Source organism: Danio rerio, chromosome 9 (genome assembly GCF_052040795.2).
Source record: "Danio rerio strain M-AB ecotype USA chromosome 9, GRCz13ab, whole genome shotgun sequence".
Taxonomy (NCBI): domain Eukaryota; kingdom Metazoa; phylum Chordata; class Actinopteri; order Cypriniformes; family Danionidae; genus Danio; species Danio rerio.
This window is the reverse complement of record NC_141029.1, coordinates 36,232,197-36,255,535: the sequence shown is the minus strand read 5'-3', so window position 1 is coordinate 36,255,535 and position 23,339 is coordinate 36,232,197. Positions and strand designations below refer to the sequence as shown.

Genomic DNA, 23,339 nt, shown 5'->3' with positions numbered 1-23,339 from the left:
CAAAACATGTACACTAAGGGTGACTATAGTTTACTATAGTAAAAACACAAATCACTTGTGTAAGCACATGTTATAATGCTTATAATTTCTTAAATAGTGTTAAAGAAAATGCATGTTTCCAAGACTATAATTTTAAAATACAAGATAATACCAGTCATGTGTTCAGTATCCAAAAGACTTTCTTCAGGGAGTTACGATAAAAAAAAAAAAGAGTACACAAACACAAAATAAATACCAAGCAAACAATATTTACAGTAGTAAATAAAATCATACAAATTAAAATAATTGTCTGATAAAATTTTATTAAAGTCTGTAGTCAATTTTTTTTACATTTTTTTTATAAATGGCATTCAACAATTTGCAATCTCCTCTGAACTAATAACACACCCATAATATAAAATAATACTTTCTCAGAGATAACCAGTTTTTTTTAAGCAAACTCTAATGCACGACACAAAACAGATTTTGTCATTATATATATATATATATATATATATATATATATATATATATATATATATATATATATATATATATAAAACCTTAATTTCTGTTTAACGGAAATATTTTTTAACACATTTCTAATCACAATAGTTTTAATAACTCATTTCTAATAACCGAGTAAATAATATTTGACTAGATATTTTTCTATACAGCTTAAAGTGACATTTAAAGGCTTAATTAGGTTAATTAGCTTAACTAGACAGGTTAGGGTAATTAGGCAAGTTATTGTATATCGATGGTTTGTTCTGTAGACAGTCGAAAAAAAATGCTTAAAGGGGCTAATAATATTGACCTTAAAATGTTTTTTAAAAAATTCAAAACTGTTTTTATTCTAGCCGAAATAAAAGAAATAAGACTTTCTCCAGAAGAAAACATAACATTTTCTTGCTCTGACCTTTATTTATATAAATAAAACTGGTTGTAAATTGTGTACAATGTTCCAAGAAAACAGACAAAATTAAAAGAAATAACCTGTCATTTACTTTTGTTTTATCTTGTGGAATGTTGCTTACACATAAAAGGGGATATATAGGTGGAATAAAAAGTGTGTCGCCATCCTCGAAATTGTTCTTGTATGTTGTCTTCATCTTTAGTCTTCACAAGTGAGGCTGGCCCAAACCGGGACTGCAGTAGCCAAATCTAATCCTTGTAGTGGGAACCCTTAAATAAAGCAAGAAACCAAAAGGAGAAAGATTAGCATTGCAGCAGTTCATATTACCACAAATATAAATTATTTGTTTCATGACATATAACTGGAGTATGTGTTATGCAAGTGACTAGCTAAAATGTGTAATTTAATTTAAACTTAAAGAGTGTGTCTGAGCACTAATTTTCAGAAAAGCCATTTGAAAGTTAAATTCCTTGTGAAATTATAATGAATGTTTTTTTTTGGTTTTTAGTATCATTGTGTTAGTATAAATGTGTCTCTAAATATATGTCAAATCTTCAGATACCACATTACATGCAAATTAAACTAAGTTTCGTCAACTAAAATGTCACACTGTACACCACATTTAATATATCATAGCTAGGGCCAGGAGGAATCTGCGGATGTTTTTTGCTATTTCTGCTGAAACTTTTGGTGGAAGTCTGCGGAATTATTTTGGGAGTATCATAACTAAAACCTTAATATATGAAATAAAAAATAATATATTTTAAAGTTTTATTTAATGTTTAAAATGCAAATCCAATTAGATTCACTTTATTTGGTAAATAAAGCAAGTTTTTCATGTAACATATCTAGTAAGACAGAAAATATTACTGTACAAACTGCATTGTACATAAATCAGATGAACATTTTCACATTAGTCAATAATATTACTGAAATTAATAAAAAAACTGAATAAATATAGATTTACACACATTTACTCAAGTAAATAAACAGAATTAATGATAGGCTAAACATCTGCGGAGTTATGCGAAAAATCCGGGTGGGCCTAATCATAGCTTTATTTCTGCTACAAAAAGGTTTTTCAGCAAACAACTTCTATTATATGTAGGCTATAGAGGAGGATATATGAAGAAATTATATATTCAACTCTCTAATTAAATGCACCTTATGCAGCTAATCAGGTCTTTTAGGCTTATTTGAAAACTTAAATGACGTGTTGACCACAGTTGAACAACGCTCAGTGAGAATACTTTTTTTCCACAAATTCTTTTTGTTCTAAAGAAACATGTCTGATTGCTAGCAATCATCAAAGAGCAAACTTTTTTTTTTTCAAATAAATACTATGCTCTTAAAAATAAACTTTTCATACATCAAGAATACTAAAAATATGTTTATTTAAAATGTTTTATATATAAAAAAAAAACAGCTTGAGGAGAGAATCAGTACATTGGAATACTATTTTTTCAGAAGGATCATGTGACACTATTAATTATATACATTGTATTAAATTCACAGTATTACTGCTTGACTGTATTAATTGAATAAAGCTGACACTATCAGAAGAGAATTTACCATACCAACCTAAAAGCTATGAAACAGTAGTGTATGTTTAAGATGTTACGTACTAGTCCTATTGTACTTTGGAGAGGTTGTCTGACAGGAGGATCCCTTCAACTCAGCAGAATTCTCAGCAGACCATCAGCGTACACCAATCTAAGAATAAAATAAGCAATTTGTTAAAAACCAAAAATATATATTTTATATTTCCAGGTTTATAGGAAAGAAGAAAGCTAAAGCAGATTTAAAATGTAGAAAAAAATAAAACCTATTGACAATTTAATGGCACAACATACCCTAAACTAAGCACGCTCAAATGGTTAATTTTAACAGTTAAGGATTCATTCATTCATTGTCTTTTGGGCTTAGTCCCTTTATTAATCTGGGGTCACCACAGCGGAATGAAAGGCCAACTTAGCCAGCCTATGTTTTACGCAGTGGATGCCCTTCCAGCTGTAACCAATACACACTCATTCACACACACTTATACACTATGGTCAATTTTAGCATACCCAATTCACCTATGTCTTTGGACTTGGGAAAACCGGAGCACCCGGAGGAAACCCATGCCAACACGGGGAGAGCATGCAAACTTCACACAGAAACGCCAACTGACCCAGCCGAAGCTTGAAGCAGCAACCTTCTTGCTGTGAGGCAAACGTGCTACCCTCTGCGCCACCGTGCTGCCCTGTTAAGGAATCAGATTAATATAAATGAATTGACATGTTTATTTAGTGTCTGACACATTAAATATTGCATTTTTAAATATTGTTTCATTTTAAGATTTATTTCAGAATTAACTATAGAACCGGATATATCGTCACATTTTCATGCACAGCAGCATTTCCAAGAACATATAAAAACAGAATATAGGCCAACTGAAAAAAAAATAAATTAAAAAATTCTGAGGGTATAATCTTGGATAAAAATATCACAGTTTCACAGTATTGTGATTACTGCTCTGAAATGTGTTTTTTTTTATCTCTGTGTAAAAAACAGCTACTTTTTCCCCATTGAACACAATATGTTTTGTTTTAAGAAACATTTAAAATATTTTGTAACAGTAAACATGCCAGGCTAAATAATAATTTAATAAAATAGTACTATCTTCATTAGACTCAAAAACACTGATTTCTTGTGAAGGCATAATAAGCTATTTGTTTTTCAGATGTTTGCTGAATCGTGAGCTGACCAGTAGCTTTTGATGTGGAGGGTCTTTTGCTGCTGTAAATAATGTTGGACTATTTTTTTAAGTCTTTGATAACGCGCTAAAAACCATATACAATGCATCCGGAAAGTATTGATACTTTACTTTTTCCACATTTTTAATGTTTCAGTCTTATTTCAAAATGGATTAAATTCATTAATTTCCTTAAAATTCTACACACAATCCCCATAATGTGTGTTGACCCGATTTTAGTTAATCATTTACAAGTCAATATTGCCTATATGGATTGTAATTTTAAAAAAAATTAACATGTAAAATTGCAGTGTTAAATGCAATGCCATCAAACATTTTAGACGCACCAGTGCAAAAAGCTAGTCTAGAGCACTTGGAATGCTGGTGTAGTTCTAGTTAAATTCAGTTCAGTTAAAGCTGTATATGCAGCAGGTCTCAAGTATAGGATTTAGTATTTAACTAATCTTAACAACTAAACATTTACGAATCTGTATTAGCCAGCTCATGTACTACAATGTAACATACTGTATATTGCCACCTTGATACTTAAGCTTTCTTTAAAATATTTTGTGTTCAACCGATTAATTAATTCTTTCATTTAATTTTTTCTGTGCAATAGTATAGCTTACACTGGTGTATTTGTATGGACCCCCCAAAATAGCGGAGGCCACTTTCTGGCCACCCAAGTATAAACTTCTAGCCTAGCCACTGTGAACTACCTGTCTGTCCTGCTCCAGAACTCTTTGTCGGCTGCTTGTATGTCTGGATACAGCTGCACAAGTCTTTTAACACTGACAAATACAGCCTCTGCACATCCTCACAACCAGGAGAACAGAATGATCAGGAGGACCTAAAAATATAACCAACTGAAATCAGTTGAAATGTATTTTGTCTTGTAATGATGGCACAAAAATAAATTATTTTTCACAAAGGATGTGCTGTTACCTATGAAACGGTCTATAATGAATGATCTTTTGATCCTGTTTCCTTGATGTCATTCACTCAGAGATGGTTTGAACATTTGATTGTATCTAAACTGTAATGAATTTAAGTTACAAAAACATTGATAGCAGGACCATTGATCTTGTAACTTATACAAATTGTTAAGTATTGAACAAGTCTGCAACCAAACTAGTCAAGTTAATAATACTAATCTCAACTCAACTATGATTAGTTGTCTTGTTTCTGCTGCCCAGACGGTCACACCTGCTTATAAAAAAAGGAAAAAGTATGGTATTTTTACAACAATGAAACTGCAAACAACTTAACTATAAGGGAGTAAACAGTGAGCATCTTTTATTATAAGCAATTTACTGAATACTTTGTCACTGGTATTACCTAAAAACCAAACGTCCCAAGTTTGGCTCATAGCTGTCCACACATCTGCCCAGTAGCTTGTGGTAATACTGAAGACACTGATCAGCTGGTCCAACTGAGTTTGGAGTTGAACTGCAATCAGGCATCCAATACTGCAAAGAAAGAGAAACTCACTTTGGGTTAACAAATAATGTAATCCCACACATTTCAAGTAATTGTGCAGTTAATTCTCTTAAAATGAATGAATGAATTCTCTTATTGAATTTTCTGAGAGCTTATGATTATATTTTGTCTTCCCAAAATAGCATGTACTGAAACACAAAATTATATAAATATAATTTAATAAGAACGTGACGTGGTGGCACAATAGGTAGTGCTGTCGCCTTACAGCAAGGATGCTGACTCGAGCCGCAGCTGGATCAGCAGGCATTTCTGTGTGTAGTTTGCAAATTCTCTCTGCGTTTGCGTGGGTTTTCTCTGGGTGCTCCGGTTTTGCCTACAAGTCCAAAGACATGGGGTACAGGTGAATTGGGTAGGCTAAATTGTCTGTAGTGTATGAGTGAGAACAAGCGTATATGGTTGTTTCCCAGTGATGGCTTGCAGCTGGAAGGGCATCCACTGCGTAAAACATATGCTGGATAAGTTGACAGTTCATTCCGCTGTGGTGACCCCAGATTAATAAAGGGACTAAGCAGAAAAGAAAATGAATGAATGAATGAATGAATGAATGAATTTAATAAGAGTTAAACTGATCTGTTAACATGTCTGTCAGGAGCTGATCTACCTGTTGTCAAACTGATGAAAATGTTTTCTCAATTTACTTTAACATTTTTGTGTTTGTTTATGTTTTTATAACTTGCAGCCATTGTTAAATTTAAAAGTATTTTAAACATGCATGGACATCTAAATGCATATAGGGCACATATCTCAAAACATTATAAAATATTTCCAGATAAATCAATTTTGAATTAAAATGTATATTAATCTCCAGACTTGCATCTCCCTGATCTTTTTAAAAGAACGGCCATTCGTTTGCTCATCACTGTTTTACAAGTGTCTGGCAGTCAGTCAAAAATATACTTACATATAAAGATGTTCATCAGCAACACGGCACTTAGGTTAAACTTAGACCTCCTTTTCAGTTGATGTGGAAAACAAAAGCAAAAGAAAGAAAAAACAAAACGACTGAATACAAGTTGCATATCATGCCTGTACAAATCAAAAATTATTCATTTAGGGCTTAAATTGTCTTGTTTGAGGATGAGTTAAGGTGTAAGGGATGGGTGAACAGTGTAAATATACATGTAATTCATAGCTATGATGTAAAGCTGAATTTTCAGCATCATTACTCAAGTCTTCAGTGTCACTTGATCTTTCAGAAATCTTTTTTTAAGATGTTGATTTAGTGCTTGAGGTTGAACTAATATAATGGTGATTATCAAATGGTGCTGATTTGCTGCTCAAGAAACATTTCGGATTGCTATCAATGCTAAAAACAGATGTGATGACAAATAATTTAGTGTAAACTTTTTTCTAAGATTTAATAAATCAATTAATCATAAAAAATTAAACAAAATAAAAATCACAAATATTACTTCATTAGCAGCAAATCTATATATTTACTAAGTTCTGAAGAATCATGTGATGTGAAATTTAATACCACTCACATGTTTCAATGTCAAAACTTTCTTAAAACAACTGCAATACAGACAAGTAACAGATGCATAATATATAGACATGTAACATTTGCATAATTATGTGCAATGGAAATTCATATGAATTAATCCTATGCTTAAAGTTACCTGTCTTTCCTGTATCTCTGTGATCAGCTCCCTTCAGAAATTTAGGAATCTTGAGTTATATTTTCTGTAGCAGGAGGTTATTCTCTCACTCCTGAAACCACAGAACACTTTTTTACTTAACATTTAGTTTAAGATACCATGAAATATCAAAACACGATTGAACTTTTGATTCACGGTCCTTTACAGTAACGTTACAATGCGTATTTTAGACTACATATGGAGTGCATTCAATAAAACATTGACAAAACCTCTCATCTACACATAAAGAATAAATAAAAGCCAAAACTTTAACAAACAAGTTTAACAAGAGCTAACATTAAGTAAGTTAACGTAATATTACCCTGACGCTAACGTTACCAGTGCTAATATGCTAACGGACTTTTACGAAGACTTACCACTCTTATATAACATACTATTCAACTGAATATTCATCAATTGCCAATAATAAATGTGTGAGGAACAGTTTTATGTAGTATTTGCTTTGTTTTAGGGACTAAACTTACCTGAAAACAGTCAAAACGGCAGCTTGAGAGAAGTCGTGTTGTGTCTTTTGGGTGGTGTCGTGTCGTGTTAGCTTCGTTTCCCATAGCAACATCCTCTCCGCTCCAGTGTTTGAAGACGCGCGCGCGCACATTAAAGTCTTGCAGTATTACATTTATAAACATGATCACTCCATAGACAATTTAAATAATAACCTTGTATTTTAAATCTTGAATTTAAAATGTATTTAGCAGTTTTATATACGCTATTATCTTTAAGACGAGCTTTATAGCCTACTAAACTGTTACAAAACAAACACTTTATTTGTGCATCAGATTCACTGTCAAAAATAAATAACCAATAAATATAAATGCAAGTATATATAAAACAAAGATGTCACTCTGTAAAAAGGTGTTTATTTTAATTAAACAGCCGAAATGCAGAACATACTTGATTTTTACACTGGGAAATGTAGAAAAAGCCACAATAAAAAAAGCAAACAGCAGTTAACACCAGAAAAAAACAACGTTTTCATTATTAAAGCATAACAATAAAACTTTTTATATTTTAATGAATTGAAATCATGTATTGTAGGCATTTTGGTCAGTTTTACTGCATTAATGTAGGCTATTTAAAGCTGGACCGACCGACGCAGTTCACATGATGCATGTCGCGTTGTCTAATTTATTATGCACGCAAAAACTTACTTGTAAACCAAATATGTTGCCGGATTCTTTCATGGGTATGAGAGATAAAGTGCTTCGTCGGCCTCTGGTCGTTAACCGATGCAGAGCCGACGTTTGTTGAGCTGGAACAATAGAACACACGACCGAACGATCATGCGTATGTTTGGCCGATCATATACCGATGTTAGAATTAAAGGGGCCGACGTGTTGACCTTCGGCCGACGTCGGCCCAACGTATGTGTGCTGTCTGGGACTTTTGGAATAACCAATTTGAGAAGATCAACTGGAACTTGATCTGAACCTATAACAACAACAAACATTGTGTCACTAAGAAAAAGTCAGAGAAACGTACTTAAAAATTATTCATAAAATATATCCAACCAATCAGTTTATCAAGAGATAAAAAGTAGATTTTTCTGAATCTTGTTTTTTTTTTTGTGGAATAAATGTTGAAACTGTTATGCATTAGTTTTTTTTAATTGTATGTATGTTAAATATGTATGTTTTGGTTTGATGTTGAATGTCTATTTATTATACTGATGGTCATAGAATTAATATAAAGAAAAGAGATGTAATATTTTATGTAGATAAAAAAGAAATAGATAAGGATCACCTGTTTATGTAAAATCATTATTATTTGTTTTACAATTATTAGGCTAGTTTTATATACACAAGTGTAAGTGGTCAGAGAGGAAGCCTAACATCTTCCATTTCAAGGCTGATTTAAACATTTATTTTGAAACTCTTAAAGGACTTTCAAGTCGTAAAGCAACCAGAACTGTGAATATACTCCAAAAACTAAACTCCCCTTCTCTATAGTAATTGTTATGTGTACCCTGCTCTTGTTCTATAAATGTATATTTTTTCTCTCCTTCTTTCTTTATTTTTGTTTTTTTTTTTGCTAACAGATTTTTTTGCTGAAATGTGAATATCCCATTTTAAGATTTGTTATGCATTTGATTGGAAATGTTCAGCAAATACAATTATTATTTTTTTTTAAGTGTTTAAGGCCATTTTGGTCATCAAACAGTAAACATCTGTCATCTTCTCATCAATGACATGCATCTAAACCAGAAGAGGGCAAACTCTGTCCTGGAGGGCTGGTGTCCTGCATAGTTTAGCTCCAACACTAATCAAACACAACCTGAACATGCTAATCAGTGTCTTCAAGATCATTAGAAATCTATAAGCAGGTGTGTTTGATTAGAGTTGGAGCTAAACTGTGCAAGACACCGGCCCTCACCGACTTTGCCCACCCCTGAATCTAAACAGTTTCTGGGTAAATGCTTGTAAATCGCCCATGTCTTGAGGTAGTTCATTATGAGTCAATTAACCTTCTATGTGTGATTTGATTGGACAGGAATCAATGATTTTTCTAATCCCCATAGACAAGAAAAATAAAGAATAATGCAGGTTGAAGGAAAGTAGTGGAGGAAAAGCACTGATACAGCACTAAAATGCACTCAAGTAAAAGTACACATTTTTTAAAACTACTTAGTAAATTACAATTACTAAGAAAAACTAATTACAGTAATTTGAGTATGTGAAATTTGTTACTTCACACCACTGGTTAGTAGGAGAGTTAAAAATATCTAAAAAGTATTTGTGTTGACTTACACAACCAAACCTATTGCAAATGCAAAACAGCAGGGGGCACAATATGTCCTGTCAACTGCAAATGTCAATGTGTTTTTTTTAACTTCAATTTAAATAGTAAGAAAACAAATCAGCTAAATTGTATATGAGCTGAAAGTTTATGGTGTCTGTTTTTAAGATATTGCCTGATTATATTACTCTTCATCTATTAAAACACACGTTTAAATAATGCACAATTCCTTGCAGACATTTCACTTGTAAATTTAAATAGCTTGTAAATATACGTTAACCCAATGCTGTTAAAATAGAAACAATCAATGCAACAGATTGTCAATGCACATCGGCTATGAAGTATCTTGTGAAAAGATGCGTAACTGTCAGCGAGGGGTCTAAAAATATACAGGAAATGCTGGTGAGACTTTTTTTGAGATGAGAGGACAAGAGCCTCTTTGATGGAGGCCGTGGTTGTCATTCACTAGAACAGAAAACCCAGGGCAAGGGCTACTTCCTGTAAGGTAAAAGTAGACACAGAGGAGAAGCAATCAAAACAGAAGAGCTAAAAACTGCTGCACATCACTTACAGGCCAAGCAACAGGAAGGTTCAGCATTTCAGGGAATGTTATGGAAATGAGCAGGACAAGCACTCTATTGTTGTTGGCCTCATGTGTGTCCTCTGCAGGTACAAGCTTTTTTATGTATTTGTTCGGTGTCGTATATATATTTGGAAGATTCATAACTCACTATATATCATCAAAAAATCATAATTGTGATGGTTCATTATGAATCTCAGTGGCTGTGAAATATGCATTTGTGAAATCTGGAGTGAATTTTTAGATGATTTTATTTTATTTTTTGTGAGTGTTTTCTCCTAAGGTCAAACATCAGATCATCTTCGTGTGGCCATTTTAGTTTCAACACAACCAGCAATACTTGTAGCAGAAAGGTTTTAGGCGCCGACTGTGTTTGCAATATAAAGGTTACATTGCTATGATTGCCTGTAACAGTTATCTTCGTGTTTAAATGTTGTTTCCTGAGATTAAAAAAGGAGGATTTCAGAAACACCTTTTGCGAAACTTTTAGTGTTTTTGAAGCTCAATGGCTGCTTTTTAAATCGACAACATCAAGGATTGCTTATACACGCTGTGTAGATTATACTAGATTATTTACCATGTAAGTTAAACAATAATTATAATAATTAGAGATGATTTATAACATAAGAATATATATTTAACTTTATCATGACTGTTATATTAGTTGTGGTTGTTGTGATTAAAAAAAAGTTTAAGTAAAACAGATATATAAATATTTGCAGCACCAAAACATGCGTAAGGTTAGGATTCAGTAATATGAAATACTTTATTAAAATAAAAATACTTTTAAATAAATGTGTTTTGAAGTAATGTGGTGGATTCAGTGGGTGCGTCCAGGTTTCAGTTAACAAATATTTAATCACAGAGTTCAATAACTTTTAACATAAAATAGTATTATAGTTGATGAGAAATAATCCTTTTCAAAAACATTTCTGAGTATTTATTCATAAAGGTTTATATTGCAAATATTAATAAAATCATACAAACTAAACTACTTTTGGTTCCTGTTATATTTACAGTATATCAATGTACGGTATCACTCAGTAAGAGGAAGAATTGACTAAACTGAGTGAAAACAGATAGCTATCTTACCAGAAATCCCAAATACACATTTATTTTTCGGACATTTAGAATGAATCTAAGTCAAATATATAATTACGATTGCATAACAATCAATGCAGATTGATTTCCACACTGTAAAACCCAAAAAGTGAATCTACATCAAACCATTTAAGGAAACCGATTAACAAACTATTTAAGTTCAAAAACTAATCCCAATGAGTTCTGTGAACTTACATCATTTGAGTAAATGAAGCAATTTGAGCACAGTAAAACCTGATAAATGGAGAGAACTCAAACCAACTGAGTACTGTAAAACCCAGTAAGTTAAGGCAACTCAAACCGTTTGCGCAAACTAATTGCAACAAATCATTTGAGTTAAAAACTAATCTGCATGAGTACTGTGAACTTACTTTATTTAAGTTGAAGTAATGAGGTATTTAAATGAGTAGAGTTAACTTTCAGTAAATTTTGAGTAACTACACTCATTTCATTTGATAAAGTTGACTGTTGTGCTTAATAGTGTAAGAGCATTTATCGATTTCTTAATTCGTTATGATAACGATGTCGATGTAAAATATAATCACATATGATTATACTTTAACCCTCCGATTAACCCACAATTCTGGTTACACTTTTTTACTTTTGAGGCCAAATCTGTATTGCTTATTAACTAGAATTGTGTAAATTAATTTATGTCATGATTGACTTTTTAAATAGCCCAAGTAACCCCTCCCTCCCTCACTCCTTACCTTTTATAGACATAGATTACCTATTGTCAAATTGGCAAATTACCTTAAAATATCACTAAATTAGGTACAGGATCACCGTGGTTACAAAATGACAGGACATTAAAAAATTTTGCATGTTAATTTAATGTTTACAGAGTTATCCAGATTAAATAAAGAGAAGTCATTGCATTTGAAGCAAAAACAAATATGTTAAGTACTTACTGGTATGTACAGTACAAGTTTGTATTATTCAATGGTTAATACAAGGTTAATACAAGGGTTAAGAGTTAATCTATAGTTATACTCTAAGTTGTTTTTTTATGTTATGGTGTACTTATAATAAGTTTAGATTTCAGTTTATGATTGTTACATGTAAATACACATAGTTTAATGTTATTACAATTAAAATGTATAATAAAAATACTGTAAAACCATAACTAGTCTCTTCAAGTAAATCACAGGCTTAAAAAAATAAAAACCTTTGTATTCGCGTCTGATTTAAATTTTAAATACATTACATATATATATATATATATATATATATATATATATATATATATATATATATATATATATGTATATATATATATATATATATATATATATATATATATATATATATATATATATATATATATATATATATATATATATATATATATATACAGATGTGAACAAATGTGAATCAATTAGTTCCATGCTAAAATAAATACTGGGTTTCACTAATCCAATGTTGGGTTAATTTTTTTCAATTTAATTGAAATGACGTTTTTTACCATAATGCTTGGGTTTGTCCATATTTAACCCAACAATGGTTTACGACAACCCAGTATTTTATAATTCCATTTCCTACTGTACGTCGATTGTTCTCTTTGTTTTTGTTAGCAGTGAACATGCGTTTGTAGATGAGTTTGTGCCATTTAAGTATATGAAATGTGTGTGTGGTCAAGTTTGCACAGGAGCCCCCATAAACACCTACAGAGTTTGATCTGCAGTGAAGCAAAGAAACTTCACTGTTCTGTGCTCATTATAGCTCTTCACTAGACTTGTGCTGAGAAACCACAGAAGTAGAACGCACACACACACACACACACACACAGAGACATAGATGAGTCCGGGCCCCTGCTGAAGGTATTTTGCTCTGTATGCTTTTGTATTCTGCTGTATGTCTGTCTGTCTGTCTATCTATCTATCTATCTATTGATCCCTCTTTCTGTCTATCGTTTTATCATTCTATCTATCATTGGGTCGATTTTGCCTGCTTTATACGTTTATTTAAATAATTGTTTAGTTGTTACAATAATTCTTAAACTATCATTAATGGAGAAATATATTGACATTGTTAAGAACCAAATTATACACTGTAAAAAATGCTTTTCCATACAGTTTCTTCATGTTGTCGCAACACAAATTGATTAAGTTAACATCAAAGTTTTTAATTTAACTGCATTGAACATAAAACATATAAGTTGTTTCAAATAAAACGTAAGAGTTGTGCTGTTTCCGCTCATTTTAAAAAGTAGTTTGAACAAGCTGCAAGTCATTTTGAGTGTTGTTGATTTAAAAAAATGATTAAAGCAAAATCTCACAAAGTGTTTGGTGCATCATAATGAATGCACGAGGGAAATAATGTAATAATCAATAATTCAATATATTTTGGGCAAGACATATTTGTTTTGTGTGGTTTTAACAAATTGTTATTTTTTAAATAAGGGCAAGATGTCCCATTTTGTTCTAATTCCACATCGAATTAAAGTTACAAACGTGATATTTACATACATCGAAAATATTTTAAAACCAAGCGTCTGATGTTCAAAATGACTTTTGTGGACGTAAAATGATCAAATTAAAGGTGAAATAATGTTAATCTATTGCAAATATTTAATTCTGTCTAATGATTAAGATTTGAAGGATCAGTTAATCATTGAATAAACAAATACAGTTAAAGTCAGAATTATTAGCCCCCCTGAATTGTTAGCCCTCCTGTTTAATGTTTTCCCCCAATTTGTGTTTAATGGAGAGATGTTTTCAACACATTTCTAAACATCATAGGTTTAATAACTCATTTCTAATAACTGATTTATTTTATCTTTGCCATGATGACAGTAAATAATATTTGACTAGATATTTTTCAAGACACTTCTATACAGCTTAAAGTGACATTTAAAGGCTTAACCAGGTTAATAAGATTAGGCAGGTTAGGGTAATTAGGCAAGTTATTGCATAAAGATGGTTTGTTCTGTAGACTATCGAAAACAAATATAGCTTAAAAGGGCTAATAATTTTGACCTTAAAATGTTTGTTTGTTTTTTTAATTAAAAACTGCTTTTTTTCTAGCCAAAATAAAACAAAGAGGGCTTTCTCCAGAAGAAAAAAATATTACATACTGTGAAGATTTCCTTGCTCTGTCAAACATCATCTGGGAAAAATTTAAAAAAGAAAAAAAAAATCAAAGGGGGGCTAATAATTATGACTTCAACTGTAAAACGGAAAGTCACTTTACAATTTAATTTTTTGATGCTTAAAAATACCTTTTTGTTTTTAACCGATGCATGTCTTTGTTATTTCAAGCCAGACTTATTAAGAATTATTATTAAAAGCATGCACAATCAAAACATTTTTGTAGAATTTCTTCGTAGTAATCTGAAACCTCAAATCTTTTTTTCCAAAGTTCCATAAATCTTGCCATCTATGATTATTTGTGCAAAATGTAATCATCCAGCTAGAAGATAGATTTTTCTGATAGTTTATAATACATTTTAATTGGTCTCAATGGTTTACTTGTAAGGTTGTAGCCAGTTTACATGAGATTCATCTAATATGAAAAATGCAGGCTGAATTAGTTATAAGTTTTGGTCATTATCCAGCAGTTATTTTGTGTGCCGTTGCAGTGGTAAATACAAACTTAGATATGAAATATTATAAGACTCATGAAGGCTGCGAATACAAGAATTTTTGTTTGTAAATAAAATATTTTCCATACAAAATAAAAAAGTTCATAATGTAGTTCTCTGAGACATTAGTTTTACCTTTATAGTAACAAATATCCTGTAGTTAAAAGGGGGTGGAAGAAGGAATGTAATTACCTATATTGAGAGATAAGCTATTCCAAAAGCTTTTTGTGTTTTCACACTGAAAAAAATCATGTGAATCAGGGTTTCATCTTCAGTTTTACAAAATAAGCATGAAAGTGCCAAAGTACTATTCACTGGATATATTTCATCAAGAATTTTAAAATTGACCTCTTTTGTTTTATTGGGAATGCAGTACTTATGAGGTATTAGTCAAGCGTGTGACTACAGAAACGAAAGGAATGGCTGAGTTGGAACAGAATCACAAAGACACCTATATAAATCATTTTGCTAATGATAGACAAGTTGCCAGTTACCTCAAAACTGAATAAACATCTTTCTAAAAATAAACATTTTTTCTAATCTTGTTTGATCGTCTGGCAGTTTAGACAATAAAGGTGCTTCTCATTTCTTGTCGTTTTGTCATTTCTCTCAATTTTCCACTCTTTATTCATTCTTGTTTCCTTCCTTTTTATCATTAAAGACCTCAGAGAAAGCAGCAACACAAAAAAAAAAAAAAAATCAGTAATCATCAGGTTAATTCCACCACGTCACTTCATGAACGTTTTTTACAATTGTGTGTTTGTTTCTTCGGCAGAGGCCACTGTAAGCGACCCGACTTACTGCTACATTTTAGATGTTATTCTGCTGGTGTACTCCATCATTTTTACCGCTCTCTACTTTCGAGAGAAGGTAAGTTGCTCTCTTTTTTCAGAGTGAAGAAGTTTATCTCATGGCTTAAATCTCTAACCTGTTTTCTCCCTTATTCGGCATAGTTTTTAAAAGAAGGGCCCGTTCCTCCAGATCCTGCAGCTCCGGTCCGTAACCCCAATGAGCCCGTCTATACAGTGAGTTATCAATCACATGTCCCAGACACACTGAAAAAAATTATGTAAACTTGTTGCAAACAATTTGTATGTGTTGAATTTAAACAAACAAATTAAATTTAGCAATATTCAATTTAATTTGTTTGTTTAAATTCAACCCAAATTAATTGTTTACAACCACTTAACTTAAGAAAATTCCAAGGTACACTGAAAAAAATAATTTAAAAATGATTCCTTGGATTTACTAAAAAAATTTAAGTTAAGGGCTTGTAAACAAATTATCTGGGCTGAATTTAAACAAACAAATTATGTTAAACAATACTAAATGTAATTTGTTTGTTTAAATTCAACACAAATAAATTGTTTGCAACAATTTTGCAGACAGCATTTTTTCAGTGTAGTCCAAGTAATCATCCCTAAATCATTTTTGGTGAATCATGCTTCATATTCAAGGTTTAAACATACCTGATTTGTTGATCCGTATTGTAATAAATGGGTCATTACACTGTAAAAAACAACAACAAAGGAATTAAATGTAATTAGTTAACAATAAGAATAATGTTTCAGGATGTTTAGTGACAGTCAAATAACACTCAAAAAATAGTGTTTATTGTGTGTTCAAACTACTTATTTAAAATGAGCTGAAACAACACAATTCTTTAGAGTTTTTGGGACAACTTAATTGCTTTATGTTAAACGCACTTAAGTTTGCAAAAACTAACAAGTTAGCTTAATTCCTTTATGCTGTCGCAACAATTGATTGTGTGAAACTCGGCATTTTATGTGGTAATTAACATCATTAACCGTTTTTGTGATATATTTGTATGTAAAAGACATAATAAAGTGATTTACAATGATTGAGTAATCGCATGTTGGTTCTCACAGAACACATTTGTATGATATTTTCAGTGAGACCTCGAAAGGCGTTTGAAAATATGTGGCCTGACTAACTTTTAATCTAACATTTGAGGTTACTGAAATGGCTGAAACCTTGAAATTTTGTCTTCCTTCCTTAAAGCCCCATGATAACTATCACACTAATAGAACTTTCTAACACTTAAAGCAAGACACTGCAGGTAACAGTAAAAACATAACAAAATTTTTCCTATAATTTTAGCATTTATCACTATAATAACCCAGTTACTAACATTTTTTTATTATTACAAATCTATTACAAAAGATGGCTTTTTTATAGCTCAACAATAAAACAAAGAAAGGTTACGTTAAATTCGAAATGACGATCTCTGTCAAAGCCATTTGTTCCTCCCAAGCATTCTCTCTCTCTATTTAGATGGGATGGTGGGCCAAATGAAAGGTTATGGGCCAACTTTGACCCATGTCATGACCCATGACCTGTTTCTGTTTTTCTTCTTCTTCTGTTGAACACAAAGAAAGATATGATGGTCACGGGTGGCCATTGATTTTCAAAGTAATTTGTTCCCTTACTCTGTTTATCTCTTAATTAACAGTTTCCATATTTAGTGATTCACAAGTGTTTTCCGTTATTTCATGGTTGTGAATTACGTTATGGGGCCTTGATCTCCTTGAGCTGTTGTAAATTCAACTTTACAGTTTAACAACGTGACTTTTATTGACATTTTGGTGGTTTGAAATAATAAGGGTATAAGAAACAGTATATATAGAGAAATAAGTCTGTAAAACAACAGAAAATGTACTAACAGTTTATTACAAGGTTTTTGTAGCATAATATAAAACACCAATCCAGAAAATATATCACTTTAAACAGTTTTTTGCAAACTTTTAAAGGTTAAAAGCTGTCAGAAGAAAGATCATGGTCCCATAATGCAATTAACAGCATTAAAAAAAAACCTGAAACACAAGCTAAGTAGAATTGCTAATTAATGAATATTTTACTGTGTACTATGGATGTCAATTTCTACCAGTTTCCAACATGCTTCAAAATATCTTCTTTTGTGTTCTGTATTCTAAAGTTTTGGAACACCGTGAAGGTGAACAAACTATTGAAACATTGGATGACGCCAAGTCCAAAATTTGCCTATCTTTTTTGACATATTATAGTCTATTCACAAAGGGGATTATGTCTTTTTTACTCCATAATTCAGCAAATTCTGCAAACATAATTCAGAACATACTGCAAAAAGTAGAATAAAATGTTGTAAATAATAACTAGTCATGTTTATGACTCTGCAAAAACCTTTAGAACACAGATTCAACAGATAAAATGGTAAATTTTTTGCTGAAGTAGATATTTATGGCTCAGTGCAGGAGAAAAAAATATGCATTGTAATTAAAATCTGCAAATACAAATTAAGTATGTACAGGAACATATTTGCATAAAATGTACTTATGTATGCATGTATGATGTTTTCTATCCATTAGGCTGAAAAAACAAAATGAAAAGCCAAAAAAGTTCCAAATCTCCCAATCTCAGCAGAAGGCCTATAGTGTCTTGCCTTAAATCTACATAAATGTTTTATTTGTTAACATAGTTTCACCTTAGTTAACAATAAATAACAATAAAGTTAAATTGAGCTGGTACTTGTACAGTATAAGGGGTGTGATTCTTAGTTGATGTTTATATTTATTATTTACTAATACTTTATTACAATCAGAAACTGTAAGTAAAGTGAACCAACAATGAACAACTTTGTTCTTGTTAACATGAACAAGTCTTTAAAAATATTCCAACAAATAATTCTCGATGTCATTGTTTGTGTTATGTCTGCACTTTCACTATACACACATTGTGATTCTGTATCGAATACACTTAAATATTAATAATTAATTTTAAGATTATGAACTTGGCTAGTGCATCTGAAAATATCTATAGTTTAACCATACATTAAACTTCCACAAATTCACAATTTCACATATGTGCAAGCACTGCCTAACAGTAATGAGAAAGCGTACAAAAGATTGTGATTTTTTTATAACATGTGTGCTGTATTTTCCAGGACTTAGATCTACCTCAGGTGGGCTCCGATTATCAACAACTGGACAGACCGGTAAGTACCATCTTGTTTTATTCATTGTAAAAAAAAAATGTTCACCTAAAAATTAAAATGTACTATGAAGTATTTACTCACCCTGATATGGTTCCAACCCATTTGAGTTTATTTCTACTGTTGAACACAAAATAAGCTATTTTGAAGAAAGCTGAAAACTAGTAGCCACTGTCTGACTTCCATAGTAGGAGGAAAAACAAACACTATGGAAGTCAATAGTTGCAGCTAATAGTTAATAAGCTAAATTACAGCTAATAGTTAATATATAATATATGCAGCGTCTTTCAAAATGTGTTTTATCGTCAACAAAGAAAGAAAGTCATGTATCTTGGATACATGAAGACTGAGTAACTTATTTGATTATTTCGAAAAACATGTTGTAAACAGTTGAACGCTGTCCTCACTTCCTTGTTATTAATCGAAAATACAGTACTAGCTGCTTCTTTAAAGAAAAAAAAAATGTTTTAAACGCCTAAACCTACATCTGCCCTGTACATCTACATTTTCAGATTAGAAGACGAGAACCAGAGACACATTATCAGGTAACTGCCACTTAATTTTTTTTTAGAAAGGATGTGGATCAGATCTGTGAAAACAGATGAGATGAACCAGATAAGCTTCTTCACTCAAGTAGTCATCTCCGATCCCCGCTGCCCTCCTGTGGCCATTTACAGTCGTGCACTTCTATCAGTGGTGGTTGATGTATTTACCTTGGTTTGTTGTAGGAACTGAGAGCACATGCGAGTGATGAATACCAGCAAATAGGAACTAAAGGAAAAGTAAGTACACAGATACGAGACAAGTTTGTGGGTTAGAGGGAAAATGCACATAGGCGATCTTTCATTTACCTGGCAAATCAATATAAATATTGATCTTTGTATCTTTTTGTTGCAGCCACGCAAAGCCAAGAGCAAATCTAATGAGGTAATGTGATTTAATTTTTCTTGGTTTAATATTTGAAATGCCGATCATTGTAACACGAAATTATGAAGGACGAAACCTGCAAAAAAATAAATAAATCCATAACTTCCTGCATAAATAAAACATCAGATAAATATGCCTAAATAAATAAATGTATATGGAAAAATCCACAAATCAACATGCTAATGAGAAGTTGTCTGTCAATCATCAGAGTCATCACAGTCAAAAAAAATTGACTGCAAAACTTTCAACCGATCAACCAATGATGACATAAAGACCGCCTTCTGATGATTGACAGACAGCCTCTCATTGGCATGTTGACCTGAGAAAAAAGTAAATATGCAACTAACAGTTTGGCATTTTCTTATTCCCCCAACATTCATGTAATTTATTTAATTATTTTCCTGCCTGCACTATTAACTATTTAAATATTTATTTATGCAGGAATTAGTGGATTTTTATATACATTTATATATTATATAATATAATAGGTATATTTATTATAATATACATATATTTTTTCATATATTCATATATTGAATATTTTATTTATACAGGAGTTTATAATTTTTTAAACTTTTATTTATATATTTGAATATTTATTGATTGTTTTTGCAGGTTTCGTTCTCTATATGAAACACTGTGGGTGAAGATGAAAAAAAATGTTTTTTTTTAAATTTGCATAAATCTAATTCCTCTGATAATTGATTACATTAAGAACTGCTAACATTTTTTACAAAATGTAAACCAATGTTAAGTATGCAAATTACTCTTATTACACATGCACTAATTTGCATATAATGAAAAAAAACTGACAATTATATTTTTTACATTAATAAAAGGTTTGTACTGAAAATATTTTGAGAATCAGAGCTTCATAATTCATAAAATATTGTGAACAGAAAAAAAGTACATATAATTGGAAAAAAAATAATTATTGTGAAATCTACAGACATAAATATAGCGACACACTAAAACATGATACTACAAAATGTCATGACAACAAATGTTGTTACTTACATTTTTTAATAAGTTAATCAGGCTTCAACCAACTTTTTATATATACAACAACAACAACAATAATAATAAAATAATACAATTAATAAATAATAATAATATTAATTATCCTCCCTACATTTATATAGTGCTTTTCTAGACACTCAAATTGTTTTACACACTTTTTTGGGGGGAATCTCCTCATTCAACACCAGTGTGCAGCATCCACCTGTATGACGCACGAATAGCCATATTGCGCCAGAGCACACACCAGCTGATTGGTGGAGAGGAGACAGAGTGATGAAGCTAGTTATAATATGGAGGGGGTTAGAAGGCCATGATGTACAGAGGCCAGTGGGCAAACTTGGCTGGGATGCCGGGGTTAAATTCGTTTCTTTTTTTTTTTAAAGACATCCTGGGATTTTTAACGACCACAGTGAGTCAGGAGCTCGGTTTAACGTCTCATCCTAAAGGCGATGCTCACTGAATAGTATAGAGTCCTTATCAATATACTGGGGCGTTAGGACCCACAAAAACCACAGGTTGAGCGCTCCCTCCTGCTCTCACTAACACCACTTCCAGCAGCAACATAGCTTTCCCATGTGGTCTCATTCAGGTACTGACAGAGCGTAGCCTTGCTTGGCTTCAGTGGGCGACCATGTAATACAAGGTTTAACTTAATAAAACTTTGTCACTTTTACTAATGTAACGTAATGTATGTTTTACAGTGCAGAAACACTTAAAAGTCTATGTTTTCTTTACAATAATCCTATTTTTTAAAAGTAGCTCAAATCTGATCAAATTGGTCTTGTACAAAACCTTCTCAACTCTAGGCAGTTTTAAACCTACCAAACTATTTTGTGATTACCTGAAACCCTCATTACAGAAACATATGTGGCCATAGAGGATACATTTGGCAAGAATAACTAAAAGGGTGCTTGTATACTGAATAGGAGATGGTATTCTTGTATTAAAGTCATTGGCTTATTTCTTTAAAGGGCCGAACAGGGAGAAAAAGGGACGCAGCTGAGGCTGTGGAGATGGAAACGTTTCCTACTGTATGAACACACAGCAAAGACGGAGGAGCAACTTGTAAATCTGCCAACAGATAAATTATATATCTTTGTAGGATGCACTTGTGTCTTGATTTCTGTATTTGTTACACAGCTAGTATGAATAATCAGTATTTTGCAGTCTTGCTTGTATAAACGCACACACACACCGTTTAAAAGACTGCGGTCAGTAAGAAGCAAAAAAAATCTCAGCAAGGACAGATTCAATTGATGAGAAATTAAAGCTGTAAATAATATTGTTATAAATTGTATTGTTTTGAGAATTTTATTCATGAATTTGAGCATCAGCTTTAAAAAAGGCCTTTTTTACCTCCTGTTTTCCCCGAATGTACAGTCAGGTCCATAAATCTTGGGACATTGACACAATTCTAACATTTTTGGCTCTAGACACCAACACAGAGGATTTGAATTTTGAAATGAAACAAACAAGACTTTAACTGCAGTATGTCAGCTTTAATTTGAGGGTATTTGCATCCAAATCAGGTTAACGGTGTAGGAATTACAATAGTCTGCATTTGCGCCTCCCACTTGTTAAGGGACCAAAAGTAATTGAACAGAATAATAATCATAAATCAAACTTTCACTTTTAAATACTTGGTTGCAAATCCTTTGCAGTCAATTACAGCCCGAAGTCTCATAGACATCACCAGACACTGGGTTTAACCTCTTGTGATGCTCAGCCAGTCCTCTACTCAGTTCCTGCTTGTTCTTGGGGCATTTTCCCTTCAGTTTTGTCTTCAGCAAGTGAAATGCATGCTCAATAGGATTTAGATCAGGTGATTGACTTGGCCATTGCATGACATTCCCCTTCAAAACTCTTTGGTTGCTTTAGCAGTATGCTTTGGGTCATTCTCCATCTGCACTGTAAAGTGCCAAGCAATGAGTTCTGAAGCATTTGGCTGCATACGAGCAGAATACCAGCCTGTAACACTTCAAAATTCATCCTACTGCTTTTGTCAGCAGTCACATAATCAGTAAATACAAAAGAACCAGTTCCATTGATAGCCATACATGCCCACACAATGACACTACCATCACCATGCTTCACTGCTTAAAATCATGAGCAGTTCCTTTCCTTCTCTTTTCTCTCCCTACCACTCAATCTTGATCTCATCTGTCCATAGGTCGTTGTTTCAGCACTGTAAAGGCTTTTTTAGAACTCTAATCTGGCCTTCCTCTTTTTGTACATACAGCCAAAAATATAAGAATTGTGTCGATATCCCAATATTTATAAACCTGACTGTATCTTATTTCCTCTTTCTATAAATTATATTCCCTCTTTCTCTTATCTATAGAATTCTAAAAATGCTACCTCTCGACTGACCTATCCTACCCTGAAATGTGTGATGTTTGTGTATGGTCAGAGGGGTCCCATTTCACTGCATGTAACAGTGTTGTGAAAATTAAAGGCTTTTTATCATCATCAACCTCAATCCTTTGAACAGTCGTTATGAATGCATGTATATGTACATATAGTATACTGTATATTTGCAATTATGTCTTATGTATGTTACGAAAGATAGTTAATTATTAATGTATGTTAATGACATGTTGTGTTTTAAAAGAAATTC

General features: G+C 32.0%; 1 protein-coding gene and 1 long non-coding RNA gene across 51 annotated transcripts; one reads left to right on the top strand and one right to left on the bottom strand.

The window, feature by feature from the left end:
- Window positions 1–883: 883 nt before the first annotated feature.
- On the bottom strand, window positions 884–7,338 carry LOC148679112 (uncharacterized). Of its 50 annotated transcripts, none has more exons than XR_015944837.1 (12): window positions 7,255–7,338; window positions 6,752–6,842; window positions 6,617–6,647; window positions 6,034–6,083; window positions 5,338–5,636; window positions 4,971–5,101; window positions 4,798–4,841; window positions 4,578–4,668; window positions 4,352–4,498; window positions 2,965–3,140; window positions 2,521–2,608; window positions 884–1,164 (listed from the first exon to the last, which is right to left on the bottom strand). It is a non-coding gene; the product is annotated as an uncharacterized LOC148679112 (long non-coding RNA). The 50 variants fall into 50 exon arrangements; XR_015944836.1 differs by having other exon boundaries at window positions 2,974–3,140; XR_015944827.1 differs by having other exon boundaries at window positions 3,069–3,140.
- Window positions 7,339–10,088: 2,750 nt separating this feature from the next.
- cd247l (CD247 antigen like) lies at window positions 10,089–22,014 on the top strand. The gene is given in 8 exon segments (NM_001100107.1): window positions 10,089–10,192; window positions 15,563–15,657; window positions 15,741–15,812; window positions 18,728–18,778; window positions 19,288–19,320; window positions 19,504–19,557; window positions 19,673–19,702; window positions 21,694–22,014. Coding segments are annotated over 8 exon segments (459 nt in total). The 5' UTR covers window positions 10,089–10,134; the 3' UTR covers window positions 21,760–22,014.
- Window positions 22,015–23,339: the final 1,325 nt, after the last annotated feature.